This window comes from Psammomys obesus, unplaced genomic scaffold (assembly GCF_907164565.1).
Source record: "Psammomys obesus unplaced genomic scaffold, mPsaObe1.curated_primary_1811, whole genome shotgun sequence".
NCBI classification, from domain to species: domain Eukaryota; kingdom Metazoa; phylum Chordata; class Mammalia; order Rodentia; family Muridae; genus Psammomys; species Psammomys obesus.
Window position 1 is genome coordinate 11030969 of NW_026596152.1, and position 22353 is coordinate 11053321.

Below are 22353 nucleotides of genomic sequence, written 5' to 3' on the forward strand. Positions count from 1 at the left end.
ATGGTCAGTGTTTTATGAGATGTTGAGGGGAAACTGTCCCAAGAAGCTTCTCTGGTACTGTGTTAAAACACTGACCAAAAAGCAACTTGGAGAGGAAAGGTTTTATTTAGCTTGCATTTCCATGTCACAGTCTGTGACTGAGGTAGTCGGGGCAGGGATTGAAGCAGAACATGAAGCAACGTTGTTTCCCCGGGGCTTGTACCCCATGGCTCAGCCTGCTAAGGCATGATGGAGGCTGGTGTGGAGGATGGCTGCTCACCAGTAGCATTTTTGTTTCTGTTTTTGAGAGAGGGTTTCTCTGTGTAGTCCCGGCTGTCCTGAAAGACTAGGCTGGCCTCAAACTCAGAATCCACCTGCCTCTGCCTTCCAAGTGCTAGGATTAAAGGCCTGTGCTATCATCACCTGGCTACCAGTAGCGTTCTTAGAGACCGACCTCTTCATAATTAAAGTCTTGTTTTGCTAACATTAATACCAAACAGGATGAGGGCAGTTGGTGCATAGATGATGTCTTCACTAGCATAACCAGGTTATGTTGCGACTAGTAGCATCTGTAGGGCTGACATTCTCTGTCCACTTGGAATAATTATCCACACGTGAATTCCAGGAAAGGAGTGAGTGCAGCAGTGGCCCAGTCCAGTGGTTACTGTTTCCCTATCGTTTTCTTGTCCTTCCTTCAAGACTCACTTGCTCAGGCAGCTGGCACTTTAGGTGTGTTGATGCTGGTCCTCTAACTCCATTTTGAAATGCTCAAAGCTGACTCTAATTACAGTGTCCTGTAGATTTTCAGGAAACAGCCCACACTTAAACCCAGTTTGTCAGAACTGAAGTTGGCAAAGCTGTGGTCCGTAACAGCCAAATAGGACCCATGTGTCCCACTGCCCTTCCCAAAGCTAAGTGTACTTTCTGTATTTCTGGCATGAATAGGATAGCCTGTTATTTCCTTAACACTGAAACTTTAAACGCTTCTAGACAGTTTACAGACATATAAAATGAATTGCAGGAGCCAGTTCAAATTCAGTATTTAGAAAACTAAGTTGACACATAACCAACTTAGGAATTACTCTTTTTTTTTTTTTTTTTAATGCAGGAACAGTGGTCAAGTCCTCTCTCTCCCTCTCCTCCATTACTCTTCATTTCTCATCAGTCTTGAAGTTAGAATATACTTTCTCTGGCAATGAAAATTATTTTATAGCATATCACCAGAACTTCAACCTACCTTGAGTTCCTCTAAATCATCTGACATCTTAAAAATTTCCTGAACTAAATTCAGAAGACATGTGAGGTGCTAGGTTCTTCTGGGTTCCGATGAGTTGTATCAATCCCTGTGGAACCCAGTTCACCATCCATCTTTCTGAAATCCAAGCAATTCTTCCACCCACAGATCTGAGTACTTGTTCAAGTGGTTCTGATGAAAACCTGTTGTAGGATGGCTGCTTCTAGCCTAAGTAAGGCAGATGTCCACTGAGTTATGCCTGAGCAACATCCCAACCCTGCTGAAGCCAACAGGAGAACTGAGCAAAGAGGCATGCTGGAGTCTAGACTACTGAACTGGTTTGAAAATCAGACAATAAGAGTCAGTGGGCACAAACCAATATGCTCCTTCACACTTGAGAATAATCCACTTGCTAGATCAGCTACCAGTTCAGAAGTGACAAAACAGGCCAGCAAAACTTAAGGCAAAATTGAGGTCTGGTTTCAGACTTAGAAACCTTGGTACCCAGGCCAGAGCAGAGGCCTACCAATCGAGATGCAGCAAGCCAGCTCTCATCAGTCTTTCCCCAACACAAGCAGAAAAGTTACCCTCTGACACTTCAGTGAGGCTCTTCTCGGGGATGTACAAACACCTACTGAACCCAGGTAGGGCATCAATGGCAGACTGAAACAACAAAACAAGAAAAACATTGCATTTATAGTCCAACTTTGGAAACCAATGAGTTTATTGAGCTGGCTTACAAATTTCACAGTTGTGTTTTACCTCCTTTTTGCTCTCTGCTTTGTGCTTGTGGTTGAGATGTGGTTCCTCATGCTTTCTGCTCCTGCCATGCCTGCCCTAAATTATTGACTCTTATCCTTCTAGAATTGTAAGCAAAAAATAATGTTGACCAATTATCACTTCTGGTCGTGGTCCTTCTTCACAGTAACAGAAAAGGAACTAATGTCTGAGTTGGCACCAGGAGTTGGGTGTTGGTATAGAGAACCTGAACATGTTGCTTTTTGGAAGAATGTGGAAGACCTTGAAACTTTGGACTAGAAGAGTTGTTGGATGCTGGATGCTGGATGCTGAGCTTAATGGGCCAGTCTAGTAAAATCTTGGAATACAATAGTGCTGAGAAAAATGCAAAGTGTACATTATACAGTTTGGAGAGAAAAGGAGCGTTGTGAAGCTCAATGTTACAGCCAAGGCCTGTGCTGAAGACAGGCCTTAATGAGCCCTGATCTGCACTAGAACAAAGGGAAAGGTTCCTCCAGGGCAAGATCGCATGCATATAAGTTTCTGACTTGTGGAAGGAAAAGGCCTAAGGGGTTTTATGCTCCAAAAAGCAACTGGATATGAAAGCGGATGCTAATGTGGGTCAAGGGGGTTAGGGTCCATCCTGAGCTGACTGTGGACTTGGCAATATCCACACGGCAGGTTGGCTTTAGAGGAATGAAGGATACAAGAGCGAAGTGTTTAAGGACTCTTCCTCCGTGCTTTCAGAAGCTGCTGAGGCCAGGCAGCATGTGGGCAGGGTAGTCCTTGAGTGAAGGCCTAAGAGGAAGAGAGTCTCCGAGAGGCCATTGTGTGAAGCTACAGAAATGAATCCTGCGTTTTTTGTGGAAACTCCAAGATGTTGGAGATGGCCAGGGCCATGGGATTATCTGCCCAGGAGAGTGTCTACACAGGGAGTAGAAGCAGCCCAGGAGAAAGATATGCATGTTGCAGGCAGCATAGCTGAAAAGGCAGAGCCATCTAAACCTCTGGAAACTAAAAATACCAGAGATTGAACAACAGGATATGGAGATTGCCTTCCTGGGTTTCAGTCTTGCTTTGGTCCAGTGCTGTCTCACTATGGCCCTGTTACTCTCTTTTGGAATAGTATTGTATATTCTGCCCCATTATATATTGGAAGTATGTAAGTTGCTTTTTGATTTTATAAGGAGTTACGATTTAAAACGTGCCAGGGTCTGTGGGGACTTTTGGAGTTAGACCAAACACATTTTGCATTATGATATGGTTATGAGCCTATGGGAGCAGGAGAGTGGAATGTGGGGGTTTGAGTAAGGCATCTGACCACTTGGCCTCCATTGGTAGCACTGTTTGAGGAGGTTTAGAGGGATGGCCTTGCTGTTCACTCGCAGCTTCCCACTCCTGCTACCATGCCTCCCCACTAGGATGGACTCATCTCTTTGGAACGGTAACTAAAAATAAACTTTTTCCTCCATAAGTCACTTTTGGCTATGGTATCTGATTTTATCTTAGCTACAAAAAGTAACAAAATTGCATGTGATAGGATCTTTCACTGAGCCTTGAGCTCACTGATTGGACAAAAATTTGTGTCTAATAACCTTGGGTAATCCCCCTCTCTGCCCCCTCAGCAGCAGGATGGCAGGAATGCACCATGGCCGTTGCTGGGATTTTACATCATTCCATCTAACCATGCAATAAAAGCACTTTACTAACAATCATTTTCCATCCTACCCCACGAGTTTCCTGGTTCTGTGCTACAGACCTACCCACAGACCTTAAACTCAAGACCACCAATACACTTTCATTTTAGAGAATCTTTCAGTATTTCAATACTTCAATAATTTGGAACATAGACTTTAGTGCTTCACAGATGAAATCTGTTGCATGTAAAATCTGAATGACTCAAGACTCGGAAAGAATAACAGAAGCCATGATAATGATCCTCTACTTCCTATGTTGCCCGATTAACATACACTTATTTTCTGGTGCCATTATCAACCTGTTCCAACTAATGAGCCAGGCCTGGAGGCACATGCCTTTATTTCTACCACTCATGGAGGCAGGCAGAGCTCTGTGAGTCCTGTGTCAGCCTGGGCAACCCAAACAAACAAAACAAACAACAAAAAACCCCTCTACTGTAAATAGCTGGTAATTACTGCTTCTGCAGTCAGTCTCACCTCTGTTAGTACTCATTTTGTATTGCATTTATTATTCATTTACTGTGGGTGCATATGTGTGCTTGTGCCATGGTACTTGTGGAGGTCAAAGGACAGCCTGTGGGAGTCTATTTTTTCCCTTCTACCCTGTGGGTCCTAGGGATTGAACTTAGGTCCTCAGGTTTGGCCTTTGCCTGCTAAGCCATCCCAACAGCCCTCATCCTTGTTATTCTAATTTTCAGTAACTTCCTAAACTCATGCTCCAATTTTTTTTTTTCTCATGCATCTGGGAAAAGTCCCTTAAATTTTTTTTTTTTAATTCAGAAATAAGATTTTCACCCTATAATAAACCATTCTCTGGATAATGTGACCACATTTTATATTTCCTTATGTAGCCTTGTGTTTTTATTTCTGAATTTGTGTGTGTATTTAAGATTTGTCTAGAGTTATAATCTGGGAGTTAAAAGCAAGTTATCAGCAGGGCTAGTCAGGATACTTGTAGGGGAGGGTACTGAAGTGATGTCTGACTTCTCCATAATAGTGGGGGTCATGCAAGAGCATGTGTGTGGACAGACCGACTCCCTATGCACCCTATGTGGGCCTCACATGTGCAATCTTGAATCAGCTGCCCAAATCCCGGGGCTCTGCTCAGAAAGCTTGTTTTGGTCAAGTACATGCCTGTTGCTTATTTACCAAAAGAAACAATGTTTTTCATCGTGCCCCAAGTCCTTCAAAAAAGAAGTTTCCTCATTGGCTATTTCTTGCCCTTAACACCATTCATACTGGTCTGGAAAACTTTGTATAACGACAATGATAGGAACCACATCTGGAAGGACACAGGTAACAATGAGAAATGATGACTGCAAAGACCAATGTACAACAGAAGACAGGCTTCCACCACATCTCCACTTGTCTTTTGGATTATGTCTAAGAAGTGTTTTGAACTCCCATTCTATATACAGCTAGGTCACATGCTTAGCTTTTTTTTAAATTAAAAAAATTTTTTTTTATTATTAGTTACATTTTGTTAACTCTGTATCCCGATCCCTTATTCCCTCCCAATCCCACCCTCCCTCCCTCATCTCCTCCCTGCTCCTTTCCAAGTCCACTGACTGGGGAGGACCTCCTTCCTCCTCTTTCATCTGCATGCTTAGCTTTTTAAAGAAATTAGAAGAGTGATCCCATCTAATTACAAGAAGCACGACTGAGGCAAATGTCTGAATAAGTATCCAGAAGAAAGACCAAAACCAAATCACACTTTGGCCAAGGGTAAGATGGTGCTGTGTGGTCAAAGAACATTCTGTTGCAGCCTCCTACCAAATGATTGCTATGTACTTGCAAGCTCTCATGACTGTGTTGAGTGGATGTACTGCTTACTAATCCCAGGGAGCAAGGGCAGTGGCGACACCAGGCATGTCATGTTGACGGTTGAGGCATGCTCTGTGCTCTTATGTGAGCACACATACTTCCTTGGTTTCACAGCATACACTCAGAGCTAGGGTGGTGCCCAACCGTAAGGCATGGAGAATAATGAAAAGGAACTTATTCCAAGAATATCATCTCTCTCAGAGGATGGAAATGGGTACCATTTGTTCCCAAACATCTACACCATTTCACAAGACAGCTGTGAAAAACACCTTTATCCATGTTTTCCTACCCCACTACTTTGAGCAGTACTGGCTCACTTTAAGACATCACCATGTTACAAAAACACTATCATCTATACTTGGCAGATAGTTGGTGACAATCACTTATATGTTAAAAGATTAAGAAAATATGAACTAGAAACTTACAAGACGTAAACAGGTCAGGATAATGGTTACTGTGGAAAACTTTAATGCCAATCACAATGAACATTTAAAAAGTATATTTTCTGCACTCCCCTGCTAAGAGGACAAACCACACGCACAAACCTTACATGTATCAGGGTATGTTGCACCTGATGTGTGGCAGTACCCTCTGAAATGAAATGTTCCACCCTGGAGGAAGACTCATTAAAACCCGAACAGTCTCACAAGCCCCCCAAATGTAAAAGACGCTCAAGGTCCATTCTGTTCCCAGCTTTATAAAACAGGAGGAGCTGCTGGAGGGAGCCTCTCTGACCCGCTGTGGCCAGCCGAGTCCCCTGCATGGGGTCCAGCTTTCATGAGTCGTTCCCACACTGGGCTGTTCAATGATGCAGCTGCCGGGATCTCCTGTCCCTGATAGGTAGCCCCTACACTCCCGTGAGCTCACTGAACCCACTGAGTCACCTGAGTGGGGCTTGACAGAACTGTTTCTTTGGTCTTTTGTCGGTGCCCTATCTGGGCTGAGGTCATGGCTCCTCAGGACAAGTGTCCCTCAGGCAGCTCAGCTGCATTTTGGTATTCACAGGTGTCAGTTGTAACTCTCAGACTTTTGTGACAAACACAAATGTCCCCAAATGTAGACCAAACCACTGCATGAGGCATCATCATAAACAATTATCACCTGGCATATTTAACAGTTTTTATAGTCAGGGTCTGGCCTAGTAACTCTATGCAGACAGGCTAGCCTCAAACTCAGATATCTGACCGCCTCTGCCTCCTGGTTGCTGGGATTAAAGACATGTGCCACCACACCCAGATCAAAAATAACTTTAACACTGTAATTAACACTTCCTGGAAACTACTTCATTTTTATGGTTTCTGATACAGATGGATTTTAATGTTTTATGGATATATATATATATATATATTTCACACGATACAACCTTTAGTATCTCCTCAATGCAATGCTGGTGCTCAGGTAAGGCATTTAGAATTTATTGAAATTTCATGTTTCTTTTTCTCCACAAAATGACTTGAAAATACACGGGTGACAAGAAGGGCTCTCTTTCCTGGCTGAAATGCTTGTAAAATGGGTTACAATGATTTTGCATTATGTTTCAAAAAGCTCTTGTAGAAAGTTTTATCATTCATACAAACAAGAGATTTACAAACACATATAAAACCTCTGCTCTCTCCAATAAAACATGTCCTTAAATCAGCGTCATCCTCTATACTCCCTTGTTGCCAAAGATAAGCTCATCTGCCTTTCTGGCCACGAGTACAAATCCAGGGCTAATGTATTGCAATTGGGGGATAAGGTTGGAAAGAAATGAGTTTAAACTCCCGTAACTCAGGACATGGTCTCTCCATGACACTACACACACAGGCTGCCAGTCCCAGGACCAGAAAGCCAATCTCAGCACACGAGCCCTCTGCTTATAGAACTTCTCACAGTGACAATTTCCACATCCATGACCATTCTAGAGATGCCTTTCCACACGTCAACAACTCCCTCTCAATGTGGAGGCCAACTTCCTGCAAAAGGGCTGTCCACATACGTTACCCTCATCACTTACCGCCCGGGAGCTCTCCAGTGTTTCCACATATCTCACACTCTTGTGCCTTCTCAGGAGTGTTGAGGGGGTCATTGTTTCAGATGCACACACATCTGTTGACTTATGTGGGAACATGGTTACCTATGTGAGCTCTCGCACACAACCCAAGAATATGAAGTATTTTCTACATTCTTTATATTCACAGGTCTGCCCCTCCTCCCCGGCTTTTGTATTCAGAGTTTTGCTTCTGCTGTCTATTTGAGGCAGATGTCTGTCTTACAGAACCAAGTTTTTACTCACACATTAAATTGGTATGGCTTATCCCATGTGTCTTCTTTGGTATACAGTAAAGGGTGTCTCACAGCTGGAGGAGTCCTCACAATCACAGAGCCCCTCACCTGGTGACTGTGAGCTCTGAAAAGGTTTCTCCACACACACAGCATTCCAAGTTACTCAGCTGTGTGTGTTTGGCGTGTACTGAGCTGTATCTGCTATTGAAACTTTCTCCCTTTCCATCTGCAGAGCTTTTCTACTCTGATACACATCTGCTGGAAATGTTTCCTGGTCCTTACACTCCTAAGGCCTCTCAGCTGGGAGACTTCTCTGGCGTGTATTTAGGTTTGCATGTGGCAGGTGACCAGTTTAGATTACACTGTCCAGTAACTCAGCTCTGAATTCTGCAGTACACAGGGAGAGGTGACAAAGGTCTGAGAGGCTTTCCTACACTCTCACAGTCGCAGGCTCTCGCCCGGGTGAACTCACTGAGATTCTCAGAGGTGGAACTTCTGACTAAAGGGCTTTCCACAAGGCTACACTCATAGGGTTTCTATCCATGTGAAGCCTCCACAGACTTCACAGTCCAAGGATCTCAGCTGTAGGATTTCCTCAATAACTAAGGTTTGACATCTGGCAGAACTCTACTGAACTTATCTCATTCTCAGTTTTGAGTTCACTAACTGAGATATGACTTAAGCCTGACAGGTTCTCTGCAACGTTTACATCCACAGGATCTGAATTCTGAGGTACATGGAGAGATGACAAACTTTTTCCACACCCTCTATGTTCACAGATTCCTCACCTGTGTAAGCTCTCTGATGTCCATGGAGGTTTGTCTTCTCATACAAGGCCAGATCTCATGCATGAGGCTTCTCACCCGAGTGAGTTTTTTGATGTATAGTGAGGTATGACTTGACACTAAATGATTTCCTACATTCTTTACATTCAAAGGGTTTCTCACCTGTATGAATTCTCTCGTGTGTGGAGAGGTTTGACTTCTGGTTAAAACGTTTTCCACATACATTACACTCATATGGTTTCTCGCCTGTATGAATTCTCTGATGTACAATGAGGCCTGACTTTATACTGAAAGTTTTCCTGCACTCTTTACATTCATAGGGCTTCTCACCTGTGTGAACTCTCTGATGTATAGTCAGGTCACACCTCCTCTTAAAGGCATTCCCACAGATGTCACACTCATAGGGCTTCTCGCCTGTGTGAGTTTTCTGATGGACACTGAGATTGGACTTCACACTGAACAGCTTCTTACACTCTTTACACTCGTAGGGCTTCTCACCAGTGTGAGTTCTGTGGTGTAAATAGAGGTTTTGTGTGTGTTTAAAGGCTTTCCCACATACTTTACACTGATAGGTTCTCCCACATCTGTGATGTCTCCGATGTTGGTTGTTGAGTTTTGAAGATGTATTACATTCATGGGGCTTTTTACCTGTGTGTGGTCTCTGGTGCACATTGAAATTTGAGTTAGGGCAAAATTTTTTCACACAACTGCTCTCTTTACTCTGACTAGCCCTCTGTGATGGCATCTGACACACACATTTTTCACGGTCATCACACCCACAGGACTTTTCCCACACATGCAGAGTGCTCTGCAGAGTTAGCAGGCTTGCTTTTGTGTTCAATGTTGGCTCATCATCACTACACTCAACATATTTGTTTTTTATGCATGTTTTTAAATGCCGAATGTGGTTACACCTGTCAGAGAATGATTGCTTACACATGTCACAATCAGAAGTTTCTTCCCTTATCTGAGTCTCCTTTTGGGCACTGAGAGCCAACTTATCAAAGGCTTTCCCACATTCCTTGAACTGCCTCGAGCCATCTCCCGAAGGAAACGCTTCATGTGTCCACACAGTGTTTGAGTGGAAGGCTTTGTCGTGTTGCGTGCACTGGAGGGGCTGCTGCCCACTCTCGACACTGTGATCTAGACTAAGAGGCTCGGCGGGTCTGCATGACATCTTGGTTGTAGTAAGATGATCAAGTTCTTCTGTAGCCTGTATCTCAACGGACTCATCAGGGAGATACACATTTTCACATATATCAAGGACCTCAGATCTCATTCTAGAAGAGTTCCTATTCTTAACAGCCAGGCGTAAAACAGGGTTGGAACTCCTATTAACTATTTTCCCAAAGCTGACCCTCTCCTCAGCAGATGAGCTGCCAGTGATTACCAGGTGGTTCAAATGTCTCTTTTCATTGGCCCATCTGGTCTCATTCAGGCTCTTCACATACTGCATAGCTGAAAGGAAATAAAAGTTGACCTACGTGAACAATACAGAAGCCATTCGGACAGACTCCCAATACAAAAGTGAAGAACTCCCCCTAATGATGTAACCTCACAAAATTGGGGCTAAGAGCGCTGGCTGCTGGTGCAGAGCTCCCATTGGCTTAAAATGTCATAGCAAATGCTGCACAAACCTGTTGGCTTAGAGTAAGTTCTATGACGAAGAAGTTTGAGAGCTAACTAGATATTACACTTTCCTCATCAAATAGGAGCCTTTCAATAGAGCCTTGGTTCATCTGGCCTCCATGATTAAGATCTCCTGGATGCCATGCCACACCTTGGTCTACCAGGAGTCTTTGTAGATGCTCCTTGAATTTCATAAATTCTGCTATCTTGGTAGGCACAATTTGATTTTGGACATCTTTTCTCATACTTGAATTCTGAGATCAGTGTCTGAAACCTATGTTTTCAATATTAACTTAGAATTTAACTAATGTCACATTGTAACCTCTAATGAACTCTAACTGTAAGGAGATAGCTGTCTGTGTCTAGCCATCTCATGGACAACTTCTCCATCTTGCTGGCAGGCTCAAACTAGGTTCATGTTCCCAGGCCCAGGGACTAACTCCTATCCCGTTTCTCCAGATGCTTCCTGTTTGTCTGTTAACCAGTAAATTACAAAAAAGTATAAGGAAAGAAGTTGCCTGTTATCTAAACTAAGGTACCTGCAGTATAAGTGTATATCACTTATACTGCAGGTACCTTAGATCACCTGTCATGACCTGACTGACTGCGTGCAGCTTGCTCTCTGCTTGGTTGTCTTACCATTTTGAGTTACCAGCCAAATGTCCAGCATGAGTCAAGGACCTTGAAACCAGGTGGCGCAGGTTTAGGTGACAAGGCCTAATCACCAACATTTACTTCCTTCCTGAGGCTGGCCAGCCCCAAGTTGGGGAGAATCCACAATGGAAACTCCTTTTCTCAACCCCTTATGTCAAAATATGATTAGACAATGCTACAGCTCCTCCTCACTTCATGGTTTCCTCCTTTAAATGTGCTGAGCCCTTCAAGGACAAGGCTCAGATCCTGAGCTGGCTACCTAGGAATGCTCAAGGGAATAAAGCTTTCATTCTAAGCTTCTGTCACTGAAGTAAGTTTTCTCAGCTTCTCCCTGAGCGCAACAATAACCAACCACTCTTGAAGGCAGGAGCTCCTACAAACCTATGAATTATGGACCAAATTTGTTAGTCTGAAAATTAATCTGAAATTAATTTTAGAATAATCTCCTTTAAACTGTTTTAGCATTAGAACCATCCTATATTTTTCATTCATTTATCCAGCTAAGAAAACATATTTTTGTAGTTATTAAGCTCTTTAAGCAAGGTAAATTTGTTGGATCACCACTTTTGGTCCTACACAGCAGACCACTGCCTATAAAGAATCAAATAAAAAATGATGAATGCATTAATAAACCCACAAAAAATGCTTGAAGTAAAGCATTATATAAAAACAGGAAAAAAGCAAAGTGAGGTTTAGTTTTAAAAACGTTTAAGACTCTCCACCTGGCACTCTCAACGTGGCAGCCTGTGCTGCGTTTGGGCTTAGCAAGTTAGCAAGAAAACGCTTAAAAACAAAAAAACCAACAAAAAAAATCTCCAACCCCCCCCCCAAAAAAATTATATATATATTTAAGAAGACCGAGCAGAATGTGCTAAGCCTATGAAAATACACAGGAAAAACAGGAGAGAAGGGCACATTTGTAAATGAGAGCCTCCTCTGGACACAGTACAGCACGCATCTGATTAAGAAGCTGGTCTCAAGGTTGGGAGATGGCAAACTTGAGTAAAAAGAACACCATCTGATGAGGACTGACTCCCTGTCTAGAGCATAGTCACTGACCTGGGAGGCTTTGGCTTGGGGCATCTTCTTCCTTCCATGGCCCAGCTCCTTGCTCTAACTTCAGGATCAACTCAGGTTTGCTATCACATTGATCTGTGAATAGGAGATATTGTAAAAGTTGTACCCTAATGGCAAAATACTGGTTTCAGATGTTCAGCAATGAGAGTACCAATATAAGCACTCTATGTGAACATGCATTTATAACCAGCACTGAGGACGTTAAAATAAAATACATATATACAGAATAAAGGCATCATTCTGACTGACTACCTGGATCAAGGAAAAAAAAAAGCAAGTAAAAAATACAAAAATGCATTGAATCAACAAAAATTTAAACATCCTCTGCCAGACACTGCAGAGGTTGGCCAGATCAGTAGATGGGTGGCAGTGAGCTCTGAATACCCCCCCAACACACACACACACACACACCCACACACCCCCCACCACCACACACACACTCAATAGGAATCAGAGGAGAGCAGGAGAAAGGAGAAAAACCATGTATAAGAATTGAATACAAACACATCAGCAAGACCATCAACAGCAAGAGTTCTTTTTTTAAGAGATAAAATCATCTTCTGGTCTCTTGGATTCAGTTCCAGTCTTTGCTACTCTATTCTTGGTCTTACCCGATCGGCTCACCCCACTAAAATTAGGTAAGAAGAGACGACTGGAGAGAAGGCTTTTCTCGGAACAAAACCAGGGCACACAGCACAGAAGGGCATCTCCCGGGCAGCTCTCCAAGTGAGCTGAACTGTCTATTTCTACAGCCAGAGAGGAGGCTTTGTCCACAAGCAGGAAGCCAGGATGTGAATGAAGGAATGTCCGCATCTGGAAAGCATCGTTTACCTAACACTAGCCACAGCAGTCTCTGTCAGGCCACAAGGGAAGTGCTCCCCTTCCGACACCTAGGTGGACATGGCTGTAGAGTCACCCAGAATTCACCAAAACGCATGAGAGCAAAATTCAGTTAGAAACTTTGAAACTGTGCTGGCTGGCACTGAACCTTGTGTGAGAGCAAACAGCTGTGGTTTCCTCTGAGTGCCTTGGAGTGTGTATGGCAGGGGTACTGCCCTAAGAGGAGTCAATCAGCCATCAACTAACTGGGAGTCTCTTTGCTCAAGGCAACCAGGGAAGCAAGTCAGGCTATTCACAAAGTCTTTCCTTGTCAAGGGACAGAAAAGGACACTGGATGGAGTGCTCACAGCAACTTAAAGAACTTACCAGGAATATAAATAGCACTTACAAAGATCCCACAGTGCTTAACACCCGCCCAGCACCACAAGCGAAGTTCCAGTCCCCACATCTGTGTCAACACTACACAAAGTGACAGTTCTAAGTAATCAATACCAGTGAGTTTTGGAACAGTTGTAGATTTTAATTTAAAAAAATAAATAAAAGGCTGGGGGTGGTGTCCCACGCCTTTACTCCTAGTATGCAGGAGGCAGAGGCAGGTGGATTTCTGGGTTCAAGACCAGCCTGGTCTACGGAGCGAGTTCCAGGACAGCCAGGGCTACACAGAGAAACCCTGTCTCTAAAAACAAAAACAAAAACCAACCAACCAAAATAAAAGAATAAAAGAACAGGCAATCAAAACCTAACCACAAAACATTCTAAGAAGAGAAGTTACCAAAAGAGCTTGCACAGGCAGGAAGAAAAAGCAGGGAATCTATCACAATGTAACCGAGACACCAAAAGCAAATGCACAGGCTCAGAGTCAGCCAACCCTCACAAAAGACAACCAGAGCAATGTTTAGAAGGAAAATCTCAATTTAGAAGGAAAATCTCCATAAAACTGTATGTTAACTGGATAGCCTTATATTGGAGAGAAACATTAAGCCCGCCTCTTCCCATACATAGAAGTCAAGTAAAAATTTCAATATATTTAAATGTAGATTATGAAATTATAAAACCAATACAAGAAAACAGGGGAAACACAAAAGAGTCAACTTTTAAAACTTGACATCAAAATCACAGTTAAGTAATTATGGGAGCTGGAGAAACAGCTCAGTGGGTAAAAGCACTCGCTGAGCTTGTGGAAGAACTGACTTAGTTCCCGGCACCCATGGAAGGTATTCACTTAATGTAACACCAGCTTCTGGCCTCCACAGCCCCTGCGCTCACCCACAAACGCATGTACATACACAAAATATTAAAAAAAAAAAAAGACAGGGTTACATAAAAATTTAAAACTTTAGTTCAGAAAAGCTAACAATTGAGAAAGTTACAAGAAAAACACATAGAAAGAGAAAATATTAACAAGTTATTAACTTGTTAATAACTGATAACAGACTGCCTTCCACAACTTATATAGCGCACGAGCATAAAAGGGAATGATCGGGTGAAATCTGGGCAAACGACCACAAGATATTTCTCCACAGACACAAGGATGTGAATATCCCTAATTGCCACGGAATTTCAAATCAAACAACAACAGGCTCTCACTGAGCCACACCTGCAGTGATTCTCAAACACTTAGTGTTACAAACACTGGGAGGACACACAGACAAGGGAAAGCTTGTTACTGGAAATGTAACTAATAGTCGCTACGAGAAACAGAAACAGCATGGTGCTTACTGAAATGCTGGGCAGTGAACTGTTCACAACACACACACACACACACACACAGACACATACACACACACACACACACACACACACACACACACACACGCCACCACATAAGAAGACGAAATATGGAATCTCCCTGAGTGTTCTGCCACCAGATAAACTGGTACAAAAATGTGCTAAACACAGAGAGGATGACCTCATCTTACTATGGAAAGGCCCTGAATTTTCTGTCACAGGATGTGGAAGTAAATGAAAAGACCCTCATATTAAGTGAGGGAGATTGAGCCAAAAGAAACAAACACTGTATCCACATGTACAGCTGGAGGCTAAGGTTAGCCTGAAACATAAAGAAAGAACATCTAGCTACGAGGGCCGAGGAATGGTGTGTGGGAGGGAAGGAAGGAAGGAGAGAAGATGGTTCACAGAGGCAAGGGGAACAGCTGGATGAGACACATAACGACCATTGCTCTATGGCACACAAGCGCTAAATACAGATGGCAACAATTACTTGAAAGTAAGAGGGAGGGTTTTATGGGGCTTGAGATGGCTTGGTGGACAAGAACACTTGTTTTTCTTGCAGAAGACTTGGCTTTGGTTCCCAGCCCCACCTGGCAGTTCACAACTATCCCTAACTCCAGCTCCAAAGGATCCGACATCATCGTCTAAGCTCCTCAAGCACCAGGCACACACAGTATGCACACATACAATCAGGCAAAATACTCACATGCATTAAATGAGCAGACAGAATGAAAATAAGAGGGGGGTTTAAATGCTCTCAATACAGAGCACTAATAAATCTAGGTTTCTAGACTTATGAAACACTGATCACTATTTACACTACACAAATATTAAAATGACAACTTTCATTATAAATATGTACAGTTACCATGTGCAGTGACAGCTCAGTGGTAGGGTGCTTTCCCAGCATGTGCAAGGCTCTAGGTTTGGCCTAGCACAGGGAAAAAAAAACAAAACCAACAACTACCATCCTTGGGGGTGGTTCCCGTATTTACCAAAAAGGACTAAACTCCTACAGGGACTACTGTGGCCCTCTACTCACTCAAGGACGCCAGGCTGCTGTAGGTCTCCAGCATCACATCCCTGTAGAGCTTCCTCTGAGCAGCATCCAGGTCCTGCCACTCCTCCCAGGAGAAGTCCACAGATACATCCTCAAATGACACCAGCCCCTGTAGTGAAACAACTCTGCTCAGTCTTGGGTCAGAGACAAGCATCTCTTACATGAGATGTACCTTATAGGCATTCTTTATTAAGGAAGAAAACAAAAACAAACACAACAAAAACTAACTAAACACTGCCTTGCCTACTCGCCAGCTCATGTGACCAAGGTAGAAAACAGGTTACATAAAATTGATATTCTTTTGGTTTTCCACTTAAACACATGCCTCAACTCCAAGTATATTCAAAATATACTTACAAATTCATTTTCATAGGCAGCCTTATATGTCCTTCCTAAAACTAGAAGAGCTGCTAGTAGCCATGAAGAAATACACATCACCAGTGTCCTATAAAAAAGGGTAAATTGGCCAGGTGTGCTGAGCACACCTTTAATCCAAGGTCATGAGAGGCAGAGGCAGGAGGATCTCTGAGTTTGAGACCAACCTGGTCTACACAGGGAGTAAACTGAAACTGGAATAAATGACACTCACTGTGATAGGCACGAGTTACAACAGATCTTAGACATACTCATTTAAAGTTTCTGCCATCAAATGTAAGATGCCTAACAGGCAACTGAACAAACAAGATCTTACAAATGTTCACAAAGAACAGAAAGAATTAGAAATTCCAATGGTAGCTAACTTAACAAACGAAGTAAAGTAGCTTTAAAGCAACTTAGGACATGAAACAAAGAACTGGAAATGTATTCAGTGACTGAGGAAAAGATGCAGATGTCGAGAACTGCAGCAGACTTTAACATTTATTCTGGGAAAACAAGAAGGTTCAAGATTAGATAATTTATTCTTCAAGCAGACACGGTGGCTCTTATCTGTGATCCTAGCACTTGGAAAGTGAAGGCAAGATGATCTCAAGTTCAAGGTCATCCCAGGAAACATGAGACATGCATGCATGCACACGTATAGATGTGTACAAACATATTTCAGAATAAACATATACTATGAAAAAATACATGGCCAATCCATGAGCATGGGAATTCTTTCAATCTTACATTTCCTTACTCAGTTTTTTTTCTTTACTATCTGGAAGTCTCCATTTTAGAGGTCTTTAGCCTCATACTTTAGAATTACTACATTATGAGGTTTATTAAATTTATATTGTAAATGCAACTGATTTCTTTCTCTGTACTACTGTTATTAGTTAATGGACCACCTCTTGAGTTTCATGTGCTGCTTTTCTATTCCTGACATACTGTGTGGGTGGTGTCATCTGATCTGACAGTTTCCTGGTGGAGTGCTTAGAGTAGGTCTAAGATCACACTACCTGCAAATAAAGATGAACTGATTTCTGCCCTTGGATCTCTTTCTCTTGCCATACTGCACTGGCCAAGACCTCACCACTATACAGTTTCAATAGCCTTGGCTTGTTAATGAATTTAAAGGAAACGCTTCAGCATTTCACATGTAGTATAATAGTGGCTAGGAGTTTGTCAAAATATAAGCCTAGGCAAAATTGTTTTAAAAAGCTCAGGAATTTACTACAAGAATTGACAAATAAGGGACCATTGAATTAAAAATACTTTGCAAAGCAGCGTGCCTAAAGAATGGGACAAAATCTTTGCCAGACACATATCTAATAGGATTAGCATTTACAACACACGAAGAACCAAAAAAGTAAACACCAAACTCACAAATAATCCAACTGATAAATGGGCAAACAAAACAAACAGATATTCCTCAAATGAGGAAGTATATATGCCCACTAGGCAGATGAAAAAAAAAAAGTTCTATGTCATTAGCTATCGAGAAAATGCAAATAAAAGCCACACAGGTGTCCCAGGTTCATCCATTACAACAGTTATCAGTTAAGAACAAACAAGTCTTGCCGAGGATGTATGGAAACAGGAATTCTTATACACCACTTAGCTCATATGTCTAATCTAATGCAGCCACTGAAGAATCAACAGGAGAGTTCCTCCAAATACTAAAAATAAAACTACCACGTGGGTCAGGTATTCCACTTCTGGAAATGTACTCAAAGGAATCTGGGGCCGCCTCTTGCAGAGACGCCTGCTCATCTGTGTTTATTGTGGCACTATTCACTTTAGTAAAAAAAAAAAAAAAAAAAAAAAAAAATGGAACCAGCGTAAGGGTCTATCACAGGTGAAGAAAATATGACAAATATATAAAATGGAATTTTCTTCAGCCACAAAGAATGAACATCTGTTAGGGAAATGGTGGAACTAGAGGTAATTATTAAGTTGAAATAAGCCAGAATCAGAAAGACAATCATCACATTTTCTGTCATGTGTGGAACCTAGAGTTAAATCCATACCATATATACATATGTCTGAAGACATGAACGTGCACTGAGAGACTGATGGAGGGTGGAGGGGAAAGAAAAGGGGATGATGAAATATAGGCGATGTTAGAGAAGGGGCCCATTGAGGGGGAAGGGGACCAGCAAGGAGGTGGGGACAGGAGAGACAAGGGCAGTTCAAGTGGTAAAACAGGTGACACAGACATGAATATGTGACTCCAAAGCTGAAGCTGTTGCCTGCCTAAACACCACATGTGACATCCCAAGAAAGGCAGAAAGAGGGCGCCAGACAAAGAAGCGGGGTCTAGTTTTCAAAAGGCACCACAGATCCTAAGGCTGGACCACTGAGCATTTCAACGAATGGTTGTGAGTAACAACATATCCATATTCATATACGTATGAGTGATAGTAAATCTACGTATAGCATATAAGCATTGAGGAAGCACAAGCTACAACTACTCTGCTTATATTTTTTGGAGGGAAAAAAAGGCATTTTTGAAAGAAACTGTTGGTTAATAATAATATAACTAAAATTCAAGAAATTTGAATACATGACAAAAAAAACAGCAGCCACCAGAAAACGAATGGCTTTCTGTAAACACAACAAAACTTTACTTCTGGGCTGGTGAAGTGATTCAGAGGGTGAAGGCTTGCTACCAAGCCTGGTGACTTGAATTCAATCCCTAAGACACGTGGAAGGAGAGAACCAACTCCCACAAGTTGTCCTCTGACCTCCATGTTGCACATGAGCACGCACAAATCAAAACAAATGCTATGCCCTACTTCTGAGCAGTTAGTAGACAAAGAACGGGGAGGGAGGACGAAGAGATCAAAGGGGAAAAATGCCTCCTTTTAGAGTGAGGTAAAAGCCACTTGGTATTTTGCTCTCAATACCACCTAAAGAAAGAATGGAGGATGCGGTCTGCATTTGGACAAGGGGCCTAGAGGTGCCCTTGCCTTGCCACACAGGTGTCAAGCTGAGCGAAAGGTACAAGCTACAGAGAAATAGTTAAGAAAAGTCAAGCCGCAGAGGCCTGAGGCAGAGTCTACAGTGGGATGGAAGGGACAAAAAGCAGAACACAAGGACAGTCATACAATTCGTTTCATAGTGGGGTCTTGAGCACAGAAAGGGGTGCTGAAGATAAAATGCTTGACATGAGAGAACAGAGTCCTGACCCTCAGACCCATAGGAAAGACAGGCTGGTACAGTGGCAGCCTATAATCCCAGCACTTGGGAGGCAGAGACAAGGGATCCCCAGGGCAAGCTGTCAGGCGAGAGCTGCCAGAACTGTGAGAGACTCCACCATATAAAGAAAGTAATCAAGGAAGGTATTTGCCCACATCTACAAATATTCACACACACACACACACACACACACACACACACACACACACACGAGGGAAAAAAAAACTTGAAATGAGAAAATTTCCACATGAAGATCACAAATAATAGTCTCAAATGTGGCAGAAGTTTCAAGTAAGGCAGCTAGAGAATCGTGCTATCATTGAACTGTAACTTAAAACTGTGATGGAACAGATGTGTCTTGAGTACCAGAGACTCGCAACAATCATGATCTTTGCTTATCTCTGCGTTGGGAGTGAGGCAGTGTGCCCATCAGCGTGCCTGTGTCCATGAAGCCTGTTTAGATGCCACAGGCCCCGAGACTTGATCGTATCCTCCCCCTGGGGTCAATCCAAGCACTCACACACAGCATGCGATCAGAGAAACCAGTGATCAAACTGCACAGTTCAAGTGACTCTAAAGCCTTTATGACGTAGCTGTGTCAGCATTATCATCTTATTATGTCTGTGTATGTTTATGTCTTATGTTTATTCTTTCATTTCAATTTTAATTATCTCACAAAAAAGCTCTTAAACCACAAGGTAAAACAAGGTCAGGAATAACACCACTCACCACAGCTGTGCTCATTTTCCTCGCTCTCTAAGGCACATGGAGTACCTTGGAATCGCAGCTGGAAAAAAAGGTAAACAGGTGTAAACAGGCACTTGCTGTGCCTTGTTGGTGGATTCCAATATCTCTACATAGTTACTGAGGGAAAAACCTAGAAAACAACAACAACAAAAAAAGCCTCCTGTGTGAAGACAGTCCCTTCCACTTGAGAACTGCCCTGTTTTAATTGAAAGAACTCAATGGAATTTGATGGAAAGAACACAATTAGAAAGCAAACCTATAGTTTACGTATAGGCTAGTGAAAGTATTTGCCGCTTGCTTAGTAACTATAGCATGAAGGCATACTGCAGTGTTTTAAGGACGGATGTTTAATGAACACGATGCAGTCACAGAAATTATAGAAGACACTTGGGCAAGATTTCCTAGCTTCCTGTCAATGCAGAGGCACCGCACACGACTCCCCCACATCAGCTGGTTCACATATTTATGCTCCACAGACAAACTGCTTTGGCCCAGGACTGACCAGGAATCCATAACAATGAAATAAGCCAAATAACACAGGTCTACGGCAGAGGTAATGGAGCTGTTACATTCTAATTGTACGCGGGTTAAGGACCTTCGTCTGGGATTCCAACCATTCTCGCCCATGGTACCTCTCTCACCTTGCTAATGATCTAGAGTGTGCGTGAAATGGAGAGTTAACTGTATGTGGCTCTCCACGAGGTCAGCATCCATCATGGGGTGGGCCTTGGTGGGGCCATCCATCCTCTCTGGATGAGTAAATCCAATAAACTCACGGGATCAGCAAGATGGACCGTGGTGGAGTCCTTACTTTGGTCACTCTTAACTGGCCATCCGAGGTGGACAGACTGTCTCCGCAGTCAAAGTGTGTGCAACTACTGTGCACTGTCCAACAGAAGCCAACACACCTAAGAGACTTGCAGGTAAAGATGGAGGCCGGGGGATGCCCCAGCACACGTCAGGCTGCTCTGAGAGCTAGGACTGTCACTGCTAGGCAACGGGACAGCGGACACAGCAGTTGTGGCTCCGGGATCAGGACCGGGAGGAGACGGGGTACGGCTGACTGTAAGTCTCTCGGCAGCATCCAGGAGGGGGAGGCTCGGCCACCTCGGGACGCAGGGCGACTGCGGCCGTAAGCTCGGCCCCCGCACAGGCCGCGCGTCTGCACACCGCACGGCACCTGCCCGGCCGGCAGAAACCGGCTGCACTCACCCAGAAGGCAGGCGTCTGCCTACACGGTGACGTTCAGACGGGCTGGCGCGGGACCGAGGCCGGAATCCACCCGCCCCCGCAGAAACCGGAAGCAAGATGGCGACGCCGGAAACAAACCGAAAGTGCGCGGGGACGTCTGGATCTCGGAGCGTGTGAAACGCAACCGTCTTGAATGTTTTGACAGTTAAGGGCATCCCCGTCACTCGCTGGTGACGTCGTTGCATTTTTGAATACACCAAAGCTCTAAAGGGAATCCTTTGTGAGGCTAAACCCAGAAACAACTGCTTTATGGAAGAAAAAAAAAAAAAGCTTTTAGCTGGGTCCGTGCGGTGGCACACTCCTTTAATCCCAGCACTGAAGAGGCGGAGGTGAACAGATCTCTGAGTTCCAGGTCAGAGAAAGAAAGAAAAGAAAAAATCTTGGAGCTGGTTAAGAGCGCAGGCTACTCTTCCAGAAGATCTGGGTTCAATTTACAGCACCTACGTGGCAGCCAGGGGATCCAGAATCCTCCCTGGAGTCGATGGACACTGCACACGTGCACAGTCCTACAAGCAGGAAGAACACTCATGCATAAGCAACCTACTTATTAGGTAGATAGCTAGACAGGCGTTATCAGGTCTTTTGAGGATGGACACATAATAAGTTAAAGAAAACCAAAGTACCACAACTGCCCTTAGAATCCAAACCACCACAGGAAAATAGGGAAGCAATCGCCCCTCTTCAAAATTTAAAGTTCTATGTGAAAGGGAGAAAAACGGAAGAGAACAGTCTCTTGTTGAAGCGAAGGCTGTTTCTTATAGTTCATCATAACTCCATTTTTTTTTTTTTTCCAATCAGAAGAGGACCTGAGCCATACATAACTTTGGCTCTTGGTAGAAGTGTAATATTTTAAACTGCCTCCAAGATTATAAAACCAAAGACACACGCTGGGCTTGGTGGTACACATTGCATGGAGGCAGGCAGATCTCCGAGTTCGAGGCCAGCCTGGTCTACATAAAGAATTCCAGGACAGCCAAATAAATAAAACATCAAAGACATACAATTGCCCCATTCTTATAAGTTAATCTAAATAAGCTTGTCAATTCCTGGATAAAAGACTCTTGGGGAATTACTCTGGAAACTTCAGTTTGAAGTGTAAAGCCTATTTACTAATGGAATCTTTGGTCCTTGCTCACTCTCAACAACGCTTCACCTTATTCTGTAATAACTGTCTACTGTACCAGGCAATGCTTTATTTGATCTCCCTGGATGGAGAACAGTGTCTGGATTGCTGAAAGAGAAACCAGAGTGATCTCCTAGGAATACATTCTTGGTCAAAAC

At 43.2% G+C, this 22353-nt stretch overlaps 1 protein-coding gene across 3 annotated transcripts; it reads right to left on the minus strand.

Annotated features, from left to right (window-relative positions):
• Positions 1–6831: 6831 nt before the first annotated feature.
• LOC129666720 (zinc finger protein 39-like) lies at positions 6832–21107 on the minus strand. 3 transcript variants are annotated; one of them, XM_055593953.1, is made up of 5 exons: positions 21034–21107; positions 19804–19861; positions 15496–15622; positions 11865–11957; positions 6832–9980 (listed from the first exon to the last, which is right to left on the minus strand). In XM_055593953.1, exons 2-5 carry the CDS (start codon positions 19816–19818, stop codon positions 8581–8583), a joined length of 1635 nt encoding a protein of 544 aa, XP_055449928.1. In that variant the 5' UTR covers positions 19819–19861; positions 21034–21107; the 3' UTR covers positions 6832–8580. The 3 variants fall into 3 exon arrangements, with proteins under 3 accessions (XP_055449928.1, XP_055449926.1, XP_055449927.1); XM_055593951.1 differs by having other exon boundaries at positions 20463–21107; XM_055593952.1 differs by lacking the exon at positions 21034–21107 and having other exon boundaries at positions 19804–20004.
• Between the last annotated feature and the right edge of the window lie 1246 nt (positions 21108–22353).

Coding starts and splice junctions, on each gene's coding strand:
- LOC129666720 (XM_055593953.1), bottom strand. Junction 11,958..15,495: donor CAGCAGCCTGGCGTCCTTGA/GTGAGTAGAGGG, acceptor TCCTATTCACAG/ATCAATGTGATAGCAAACCT. Junction 9,981..11,864: donor CCCAAGCCAAAGCCTCCCAG/GTCAGTGACTAT, acceptor ATTTCCTTTCAG/CTATGCAGTATGTGAAGAGC.